The 11,740-nt window shown below is 44.5% G+C and overlaps 1 protein-coding gene and 1 non-coding gene across 2 annotated transcripts; one reads left to right on the top strand and one right to left on the bottom strand.

The window, feature by feature from the left end:
- The first annotated feature begins 3,361 nt into the window (after positions 1–3,361).
- On the top strand, positions 3,362–3,862 carry LOC115363258 (histone H2B 1/2-like). The gene has a single exon (XM_030057370.1). The coding sequence runs from the start codon at positions 3,368–3,370 to the stop codon at positions 3,740–3,742; it is 375 nt and encodes a 124-aa protein (XP_029913230.1). The 5' UTR covers positions 3,362–3,367; the 3' UTR covers positions 3,743–3,862.
- Positions 3,863–5,102: 1,240 nt separating this feature from the next.
- trnaq-cug (transfer RNA glutamine (anticodon CUG)) lies at positions 5,103–5,174 on the bottom strand. The gene has a single exon. It is a non-coding gene; the product is annotated as a tRNA-Gln (tRNA).
- Between the last annotated feature and the right edge of the window lie 6,566 nt (positions 5,175–11,740).

Here is an 11,740-nt window from a genome sequence, read left to right as displayed (position 1 = left end):
GAGATTTCCCATGAAAAGACTTTCTAACTTGATATTTGAGGGGGGGGACGTAATATTAACTGGGAAACCAACACCTGACCTCAAGGATTTAATCCAAAGGAAGAGACAAAAATTGTGAGGTACAAAAAGAAAGAGCGGGTTGTTGCTTTCCGAGTCTCCTACTCTCGGTGTCTGGCTGAGAGAGGCTGACTGCGACCTGCACAGCCTGACGAGGCTTTGCTGAAGCACCAAACCTCCACAGCCCACATCCGCTCTCAGATCCCCTAACCCTAACCCTGAACACCTTTGGGAAGAGCCGGACAGACACAGCGCTGGATGAGCAACTCCACGCAGAGGCGGTCCTGGCTAGTTTTGCGCCCTGGGCGAACCATCCCCCACCCCCACCACATCAGGCCTATCATTTGTTAACATCCTATTAACTAAGAATAACACACTTGAAATTACTCATAAAGCTATATCACATATAGCTTACAAAATGTCATGTCAGTGTATAGGAAGTTATTTAGGTTACCATAGACCCACGTATAGCAAAAAAAATTTAAAATTCCACAGTCAGGACTCATCCACAGACTAACAGGCCAATGTGAACTTGCACTTGTTGTGTTGCAAACACAAACTAGCCTATGGGTGAAATTAATTCCATGACATGATGCCTAAAATTCTAATAGTTGCTAGTTCAGCAAAACTAAAAACCAAAAAAAAAAAAAAAAACTTCTGTGGCTAAGTGGCAACATATTAGCAAGAGGCTAATAAATAGGGTATAGGCTACTGTTTCATTACATGCACAATTAACGTCATGCATAGAGACTTGCATACCTTTATCTTTTGAACGTTTCTCCTCTTCTTCTCTCCTTCTCTTTCTGAACTGGGCACCTGATATTTTTTTTGGCCTTTTGTCCATGATACTCCATTGACTTTTTGTTGTTGTTGTTGTTGTATGGCATTTTCACATAACCCAATAAATTACATGTAGCTATAAGGGGTCTATATTAATTTTATGAATGAAATACAATTTATTTGGAAGCAGCAGTTTGTGTTGATTGGCCTGGGATCTTTCATATCAGATGTTAGTCTATCCCCCGCCCCCCTCCCCTTTGCTTTTCCTGAGACTCACAACCTGCGCACAGCCTCTGCAGTCGCAAGTTGATCCCCCGCGCCCCCCTCCCCCTTGCCTTTTCTTCTGACACACACGACCTGTATACATGACTCTCAGCAGCAAGTTGACGTGATAGTAGGGGCGCCTTAGCGCCCACTTTTTTTTTTTTTGGACGGCGCTTGTGCGCCCCCAAGTAGATTGCGCCCTGGGCGGTTGCCCACATTGCCCATAGCAAAAACCGTCCCTGACTCCACGGCTCCACATCAGTGCACACAACGAAAAGGTAAAAGCTAACAGCGATATTTTAAATCTCTCTCTCTCTCTCTCTCTCTCTCTCTCTCTCTCTTGTATGTGAGTGACTCAGTAGCTTTTCAGGCTTTTCAGACTTAGTTGTGTTTGGAGGTTTAATGGTGTGTGGTCCGAGCGGGCGGTGTTTATAATGTATTGTTGTTGTTGCTCTTACAGACTGCACTGGAGCTGGAAGTCCTGTGTTGTTGAGATTCAGCTGATTTCTTGTTGTGATCTTGTCTTTTGGTGCTCCTGGGCTGTAAATCATGCAGAAATGTATGTGAATGTATGTCTAAGAAAATTAATTGGCAGTAATTGTGTGCGATTATGCGATTTAAGCTCTGGCTGATCCTGCCTACCCAGCCACGGACGTCACTGCGCGTTAATTCATGATATACAGTCCAGGCGTCCAGAGCATGATTTTTTAAAGACACCTCAATCGAGGTGATGGATTTGGGTCATGTGTGTCTGAGTTAACGGGGATGAATACAACACGGCACTTTTTGCCCCCGGTTTGATGAGAACGATTCCTTGACGCTGCCTGATGTCATCGGCGTCTGATTATGCCATTTATAAATGTTACCTTTTGTTACTTTTTTATTACAGTTTAATGCATTTTAAAGGCTTCCGTCTTTGAAACGGGGTCATCTACATTTAATCGTTAGAATTAACGAGTAAATAGAGTGATAAAATGCAATAAAAATGAACATTCATTTTGTGTGGGGTCGTGTTCTCCCCGTGTCTGCGCGGGTTTCTGCACAGTCCAGACACTCAAGTTAGCTGAACTGGAGATACTGAATTGTCCCTAGCTTTGAATGTGAGTGTTAAAATACTTAACTAATCCTCATTAATGTGTAAAACTAGAGAAATGACAGGCCCAGCCGTTCATCAGTTCTCAAACCGTGCAGCACCTTTTGCCTTTTTGTGATGAAACGTTGTGAGTGTTCTCGTAAAGCAGGAGTGATCGCTACTCCAATGTCTGTGGGTTTTTCAGTGGATTCCAGCCGCTCTCTGTAATTGCCTGGCCTGGGGAAAGAAGCGCAGTCAGACGCTCTGCTCCCTGCCCCTCATGTGAACAGACGGTCTTTGTCTCCATCTAGTGGTTAAATAGTAGTATTGACTAGCATTAAGTGTAGGGTCGAATAATAAACCTCTGTAACTTCGCTTCACTTTACAGCCACTGGTCTTGGCGCAGGTAATGTTCCGATGCTGTGCTCTGGTTTGTTGGAGGTTTTTGGGCTGCAGCTGCATAGCTCCAAGGTGATATTCACTCTACAGTTTCGTTAGCCAGAAATCAAACTGAATTTATGTAATGGTCAGTCATTTACTCTGACCCAGGAACATCTGTGCTTATGATCATCTGCAGAAAAACACAGTATTGTATCCTGGATCCACAGATAATGCATATATCCCACTATACATTATCTCGCACTCCTGTATGTATGATGGAAAAGTGTCTATCAATTTTGTCTCTGCAGCAGCCAAGAAACCTGCAGCCAAGAAGGCCGCAAAGCCCAAAGAAGAGGATTAAATTGAATTGTGCTCATCTGTATAATGACAAATTACAAGAAACCATTACTTGAACGAATTAATTAGTTAGAAACCATTCAGCGGAAACGTCTACACTACCCACCCACAGATTAGCACTCTGGACTCTGAATCCAGTGATCCGAGTCCGAATCTCGGTCGAACCTGAATTTTTAAAAAGGTTTTAAGAAGAATTTTTAAGAAGGTTACCGCTCCTGCCTCCTGGTAACATCTTAGGAAACTGTAAATTCTAAAGTGAGTTATACATTGACTGTACTACAGTCTGTACATGACGTGTGGGTGAATTCCTCGTGTGGCTCCAGCCCAACGGCGCTGCGAAACCCGACCAATCGTAGAGGAGATACAGCGCAGTTTAATTTGCATGAGCTGGCTACTACGTAACATGCATAGAAGAGGAAGTATAATTCGTTGTCTTTGAACTACGGAAGTGTGAGAATGCCTGAACCCGCCAAGCCCGCGCCCAAGAAGGGCTCCAAGAAAGCCGTGAGCAAGACGGCCGGCAAGAGTAGCAGGAAGCGCCGCAGGCCCAGGAAGGAGAGCTACGCCATCTACGTGTACAAGGTGCTCAAACAGGTGCACCCCGACACCGGCATCTCGTCAAAGGCCATGGGCATCATGAACTCCTTCGTCAAAGATATCTTCGAGCGCATCGCCGGTGAGGCGTCCCGCCTGGCTCACTACAACAAGCGCTCCACCATCACGTCCAGGGAGATCCAGACCGCCGTCCGCCTGCTGCTGCCCGGGGAGCTGGCCAAGCACGCCGTGTCCGAGGGCACCAAGGCCGTCACCAAGTACACCAGCTCCAAGTAAAACAAGCTGCTCCAGCTTCAACAACTCAAAGGCTCTTTTAAGAGCCACCCACCTTTTATCAAAAAGTTAACCTGCACCTTCATAACGTTGACTGTGAGTTTATCCCAGTTAGTTTTAATTCGAGACGAACTCTCCAAGGAAAAGAAATGGGTGAGGATATATCTGGCATGCTGTGTCTTAACTCTCTAATCACTCAGTTCTTCACACTACAGTTTCTCCCCTCCACAGCACCTTCATACCTGCTGGACACAACATACAGAGAAAACACACACAAACACACACACGCGCGCGCGCTCTGTCTCCTGAAACACCATAATAAAACCAAAACAAGTTTTTAACAATTTCCAAAAATGGATTATTTCATATTCCATTCGTTATAAGAGGCGGGTTATTTGAATAATTACATCACATTGGCGGTAGTGTTAGCACCGGATTCTTTTGTTGAAAGTCCAAGAAGAAAGCGAAGTCCATCTTCAGCTCTCAGATATAATATTTATTTGGTCACATTAAAAAAAAAAATTTTAATAATCTTTAAAATAATTTAATTTTATTCATTTAATTTTTAATTGTCTTTGATCAACATCTGTGTTGTTGCCTCTTGAAATGACCACTGCCGCAAATCTGATGTTACAACGTAGACTATCAAATAAAACGTAAAGAGCCTGTTGCTGTCCTTAAGAACATGTTTTAATTTACTTTTTTATAATTCTAATATTTTTTTTTTCTAGTAGGCCTATTTGTTGAATAAATGTTTTGTTTATCTGAAATCTAGGCTATCTGTTTATCTATCCAAGTCTTGCTGTGATGGCGCGGGTCTCTGTTCTTCACTCTTATAGCCTACAGAACATAAAGGTCTGTTTATTACTCACTTTAGAATTTACAGTTAGAGAAAGGAGGGGGGTTCCCTAATGCCCCTTTTCCACTAGTAGGTCCCATTTTGGGACCTACTCAGCCGGGGTTCCAAGCGAGCTGAGTCGAGCTGAAAATGTGACGTTAACGCCGTGCAGGCAACTGATTGGACAGGGAGTGACGAGAGCGACTCATGCACGAAAACAAAACCCGACATTTAAAAAAAAAAAAAAAAAAAAAAACGGCAACAGCAGCCGTGCACATTGTCAGTGAAGTTGTCAAAGTCAGAAAATGGCAAGCAAACCGCGACCGCGGTCAAATAAAGACGTGGAGACTTTTCTGTGCTTGGTGGCGGCCCAAAGAACCCAGAGGGAGCTGGACGGTGCGCCGCCTAGCTATGACGACTCCACCCACGGCGAGGTGCTACTCAACTGTAATGGAAAACCACCTAAACCGTGTCGCGGCGAGTCGAGCCGAGTAGATACTAATGGAAAAGGGCCATAAAGGTCTCAGGTCCCACCGAGATCTGAACTCGAATCGCTGGATTCAGAGTCCAGAGTGCTAACCATTACACCATGGAACCACATGGGGGAGTCCAAGAGTCACATGCCCATGCCAGCCATACTGGACTTTTAATTAGAGATACACAGCATACATGGAAACAGCAGCCGAAGTCCTAGTTATTCAAGGATTCAAGGATTCAAAGGACTTTATTGTCATACCAGTTCACATTTACATGTTAGTGGTACGAAATTAGGACTCAGGTCCTGGTATAAGCCTAAATAAATAAATAAAGCAGAGTAAAAAATAAATAAATAAAAAAATAAAAAAAATAAAGAAGAAGTGTAAATATATATAAAAAAAATAAGACATATAAGATATATAAGTATAAACAGTATTCATGAATAATTTATTATATATATATATATATATATATATATATATATATATATATATATATATATATATATATATATGTATGTATGTACAATCTGTATAGCTTTATGGTCTGCTCCTTCTTGTTGGTGAAATGCACTTGCACTTATGTCGCACTACCTCCTGCACACTGCGATGGCATTACTATTGATGAAGTTTTGTTTTTGTTGCTTATGTGTGACGATGTCGATATTGAAATGTTGTTGTTGTTGACGGTCACCTGACTGTCTCGTTTTATCTGTTTTTATTGTAAAGCACTCTGTGTATTCGTATAAATAAAATTTTACTTACTTACTTACTTACTTACTTACTTACTTACAAGTGACCAGGCGCACACCGATCTCCCAAATCTTACACCGGTTTTGCCTTGCATTATAGGCTATCTGTCGAGCACCATGATATTAATCAAAAGGTATCCATCATGTTATGCAACATTTTTCCCATCCACGGTCAAAGATGAAAACTGCGCGGAACAGTGGTTATAACTATGAGCACAAAAAATAGGCTATTTAATCATTATTTAATAATTGGAGAATTGGATATGGAAGATGGTCAATTCATATTTTAGAGACCCTCCACCCGACTAACCAACTAACCAACCAACTAACTAACTAACCAACCAACTAACTAACTAACTAACTAACTAACTAACTAACTAACTAAATAAATAAATAAATAAATAAATACATAAATAAATAAATAAATAAATAAAATAAAATAAAATAAAATAAAATAAAATAAAATAAAATAAAATAAAACATCATGTTGTTAAGGGAGCGCATGTCTTACTGAGCGTCTTACAGGTGTGAGGTGAAATTATCCGGGCCTTTCTCTACTGAGGAGAGACCGTCCCCCCTGTAGTGGCATTCCTTCTAGATGTTCAAATATGCCACAAATGAGCTGCAGGCACAGTCACTTGAGTCTGACGCGAATGACAGGAGCTTTAATTCAGCTTAAGAACGTTCACTGAAAAAAGATGACAAATTACATCACAGGGTAGAAAAACGAGATGCTCCCGTGCCTGATGCAGCTCTCTCCCCACAACCACTGCACATGACGTCACTCACTAATTAACAGAGCATCAATAATCAGTATTCAATATACAGGCATTTGTTCTTGTACATTTTACACATGACCTATATATTCCTACACAGTGACTAGAAATGATGACTCATAAGATCTGCAGAATATACAAATGAACACATTTCACTTTCGCTGCTGAGGGCCGGTCAGAAAGGAGCAGCAGCCCCGCTCCGCAGAGAGAGGAGCTGGAGCGAAGAGGAGCTGCGGCCCGTGGAGCCTCTGCCTGCTTCCAGCTACAGGTGAGTGTCACAATTCAATTCAATTCGTTTTTAAGGCGCTTTATTGGCATGGAAAACAGACGCTTACATTGCCAAAGCGAGTGTGAAATAAAAACTAGGCTACAAAAAGTGTGCAGTAAACAGTACAAATGCTGTTAGAATGATGTAATAATGACAACAACAACAACAACAACAACAATAATATCGATAATAATAATATTGATTCGTTCTGTCTGTATGTACATTAAGAGTGTCTGTGTGCAGAGATGAGCGCAAGTGGTCAGTGCGGGAGCGCATAGGTGATTGATGTTACACAATCTGCACAGCAGGGGGCAGCACACACCGTGAGCTCATCGCTGATGGAGCTGCCAAGTCTGACGTTCACTCATGATGCTCACGTTTTCGTCCGAAATATGTTTTATACTTTGATAGTCCAGAATTGTAAATAAATAAATAAATAAACTGAAGACAATAATGATAACAACAACAACAACAACAATAATAATCATACTGAGTTAATAACGCCTTCTTATTATGCCTAATGACCTCTATCACGAAGGGTTTTTCATAGTAAACTGGTTTTGATAATAATTTATGCAGATGGAAATATCACATGATCCCTTGAAAAAAAAAAAAAAGATACAGCTCAGTTCCTGGAATGTCAGGTATAAAACACATCACATCACATTATTATTTTAAATTAAACACATTGGTGCATTTCGGCTTATAGGGCACCTTTGTATGTTTTCAAATCAAATGCATTTTTTTTTCTTCATAAATGTATTCAGTGAAACCTGCTTAGCTAACCGGCCAGATGCCAACCAGAAAAAAAACTAAAAATAAAATAATAAATCAGAATCAGAATCAGAATCAGAATACTATATTGATCCCCAGGGGGAAATTACTTTTTGTTACAATAACAACTCCCACTCAAAGTGTAAAGTAAAAAGAGCAATTAGTCAAGAAAAATAAAGAAAGGAATATAAATATATATAGAATAAAAAGAAAGAAAAAATATATGTACAAGTGCAAACATGGACAGGAGTTATTGCACTACAGGTTATTGCACATAAGTATGGTATTGAATATGGATTATTGCACAGAGGGAATTTACACAAGAGTTAGTTTAGGGGGCCAGCCCACTGACTTAGAGTGTCTGACACTCAGAGTGAGGAGTTGTACAGTTTGATGGCCACAGGCAGCAATGATTTCCTGTGTCGCTCTGTGGTGCATCGTGGTGCGATCAGTCTGGTGCTGAAAGAACTCCTGTGTCTGACCAACACGTCATGGAGCGGGTTGGACACATTGTCCAGGATGGCTTTCACCTTGTGAAGCATTCTCCTCTCTAGCACCACCGTCAGAGAGTCCATCTTCACTCCCACAACGTCGCTGGCCTTGCGGATCAGTCTGTTGAGTCTGTTAGCGTCCGCTACCCTCAGCTTGCTGCCCCAGCACACCACAGCATAGGGTATTTGTTTTTACCAATAAAACAGTGTGTGTGTATGTATATGTGGGATATATGTGGGATATCTTGTTGTGAATAACAGGCAGTTTACCTTACAAACTAAAATCACTGTTATTTTTGTTCCTCTGCACAGTTTTGTGTGTGTATGTTTGTACGTGTGTATATATATGTGTATATATATGCGTGTATATATATATATATATATATATATATATATATATATATAGTACAGGCCAAAAGTTTGGACACACCTTCTCATTCAATGCATTTTCTTTATTTTCATGACTATTTACATTGTAGATTCTCACTGAAGGAATCAAAACTATGAATGAACACATGTGGAGTTATGTACTTAACAAAAAAGGGTGAAATAACTGAAAACATGTTTTATATTCTAGTTTCTTCAAAATAGCCACCCTTTGCTCTGATTACTGCTTTGCACACTCTTGGCATTCTCTCGATGAGCTTCAAGAGGTAGTCACCTGAAATGGTTTTCACTTCACAGGTGTGCCTTATCAGGGTTAATTAGTGGAATTTCTTGCTTTATCAATGGGGTTGGGACCATCAGTTGTGTTGTGCAGAAGTCAGGTTACTACACAGCCGACAGCCCTATTGGACAACTGTTAAAATTCATATTATGGCAAGAACCAATCAGCTAACTAAAGAAAAGAGAGTGGCCATCATTACTTTAAGAAACGCACGAATCAACACAACAGCAATGTATAAAGTGCTTAATAGGGGAGCGCATCTGTCTGTGACGGCGGCTCACCACAAAAGGAAAGTGTAAAGTTCGCGCATGAGCAAAATCCACTCACGCAGTGACGTAATCACGCAGCCCAGCGGGGAGTTTTCTACAGCCGCCCCCGGATTCGTAGGGACGAATGCGCAGTAACAGGAAAGTCACTGCTGGGCTAGGGAGCGCTGGTGGTGCTGTCATCGGGCATCCGCGGGAGCTCGATGAGTTTAGCAACAGGACGGGTGTAGAGGTTACCTTTAATGTCCACCTCCGCTGTGCGCACCTTGCTGTCGTCGCTGGGGATGATCCGGGTGATGCGTCCTACAGGCCACAGAGCCCGCGGGAGCTGTGGGTCCACCACCATAACGACGGCGTCCACGGCGAGGTCTGTAGTGGCATTCCTCCACTTCTGACGTGGCTGAAGACCGGGGAGGTATTTGCGGGTGAATTGACCCCAAAAGTGGTCAGCAAGCACCTGGCTGTGTCTCCATCGGCGGCGTCCTAGTAGGTCACTGGATCCATACACTGCCTGAGGCAGTGAGGCGTCCCGCCGCCCCATGAGCAGAAGGTTAGGGGTGATAGGATCAGGATCCGCCAGGTCTGACGAAGCGTAACCTAGAGGCTTAGAATTGAGGATTCCCTCTATCTCAATGAGGACGGTCAGCAAGACCTCCTCTGGGATGGATTGGTCTTTCAGGATGGTTTGGAGAGATGACTTGACTGACTTGATTTCTCTCTCCCACACTCCGCCAAAGTGTGGAGCAAGAGGTGGGTTGAATTTGAAAGCAATGGACTGCTTGGCAAGTTGGTCCTTGAGGGATGGCTCAAGTGCCTCAAAGGCATCGTGCAGCTCCTTCTCCCCGCCCCGGAAGTTGGTGCCTCGGTCACTCCATATCTCGTAGGGCTTGCCTCTTCGAGGGATGAAGCGGCGGAGAGCGAGGAGGAATGAGTCAGTGTCCATACTGGGCATCAAATCCAGATGAACACATCTGGTCGTGAGACACTTGAACACAATGCCCCATCGTTTTTCCTGTCGCCGTCCTATCTTGACCATGTATGGGCCGAAACAGTCCACTCCAGTAGACCAAAATGGAGGCTTGTTGAGTCGGAGTCGCGCAGCTGGGAGATCTGCCATTTTGGGGATTACTGGCTTGCTACGCCACTTGCGGCACTCCACACACCGCTGCTGGTGTTTCTTGATGGCTTGGCGGCCTCTTAGGATCCAGTAAGTCCTCCTAATTTCAGCAAAGACTCTCTCAGGACCGCTATGCAGGAGACGATCATCGTAGTCCTTCACCAGCAGCTGCGTGATGGGATGTTCAGGCGCAAGGACTATAGGATGGAGTGTATCCTCAGGTAAGTCCTCAGCTTTGCGGAGACGGCCTCCAACTCTAATGAGGCCTAGGAGATGGTCGTACTCTGGTGAGAGTGGGCTGAGGCGACTGGATGGCCGGACTGGATGGGAATGCTGCAGGGCACTGATTTCCTCAGGGAAACTGTCAGCCTGTGCTTGCTTGAGGAGAGCTACCTCTGTGTCTAGGCGGTCTGAGGCAGACATGGGGGGTGCTGCCGCCCCGTGAAGGGACCGGTAGGTAGCCTCCAGTAGGTCAGACCAGGTGTCGTACTGCGTGGGGTCAGGAGAGCTTGTGTAAGGGACAGCTAGCTGGCCGCAGAATGTGGACTTCCTGAGCTCATCTGTTTCCTCAGTCCTCACTGCAGGATTAGCTGGTCAGTGGGCAGGGCTGTGATGCAGGAATTCAGGTCCACTGTTCCAACAGGACGGCTGAGTCAGCTGATGGAGTGATTTTCCCCGAGTGATGTCGTCTGCGGGGTTCAGCTCGGAGGGGACGTACCTCCAGCTGCTGATGTCAGTGTGCTCCTGAATTTCACCAATGCGTGTCCCAACAAATACTTTATACTGAGATGAGTCAGACAGGATCCAACCGAGCACAGTCGTTGAGTCTGACCAGATGATGGTCTGCCTTATTGAAAGGGTGAGCTCAGTATGTAGCAGTTTGGCCAGCTGAGCTCCAGTCAATGCGGCGCAGAGCTCCAACCGTGGCATTGACAGCTGTCTGCGTGGAGCCACACGGGATCTGGCCATGACAAAAGACACATGTGCATTCTCACCAGTGTCTTCAGCACGCAGGTAGGCTATAGACCCGTATGCTCTCTCCGATGCGTCGCAAAAGACATGCAGGTCAACTGGGGAGGCGTTCAAGTTCACACTGGCTGGCAAATAGCAGCGAGGCAGGCTGATGTGCTGGAGGTGAGGGAGCTCGTTCTCCCATGTCTGCCACACGGTGAGAAGCTCGCCAGTGATAGGCTCGTCCCATCCTTGCTCATTCCTCCAGAGGGCCTGGATCAGCACCTTTGCCCGCGTTGTGTAGGGGATGATGTACCCAAGTGGGTCGTATTGAGAAGCCAGCACACGGTACACATTTCTCAACGTGGGCTCCATGGTGGTGGCTTGTTTGTGCTTGTAGCTGAGCGTATCGGATGGGCAGTGCCACCGGAGGCCGAGTGTCGACTCCTGTGGATCAGCTCTGTCTGCCATCAGCCACAGGTCGCAGCCCTCTGACCGTGCCTCTGGAGGGAGGTGTGCGATGACTTCAGGTTTGTTGCTCGCCCACTGTCGAATGTCGAATCCTCCGGCGGCGTGCAGAGCTCTCATCTTGTCGATCAGTTGCCTTGCCTGAGATGGCGAAGGG

Source organism: Myripristis murdjan, chromosome 8 (genome assembly GCF_902150065.1).
Source record: "Myripristis murdjan chromosome 8, fMyrMur1.1, whole genome shotgun sequence".
NCBI lineage: Eukaryota > Metazoa > Chordata > Actinopteri > Holocentriformes > Holocentridae > Myripristis > Myripristis murdjan.
Note: the sequence above shows the minus strand (reverse complement) of the source record. Positions and strands in the feature narration are given on the sequence as shown.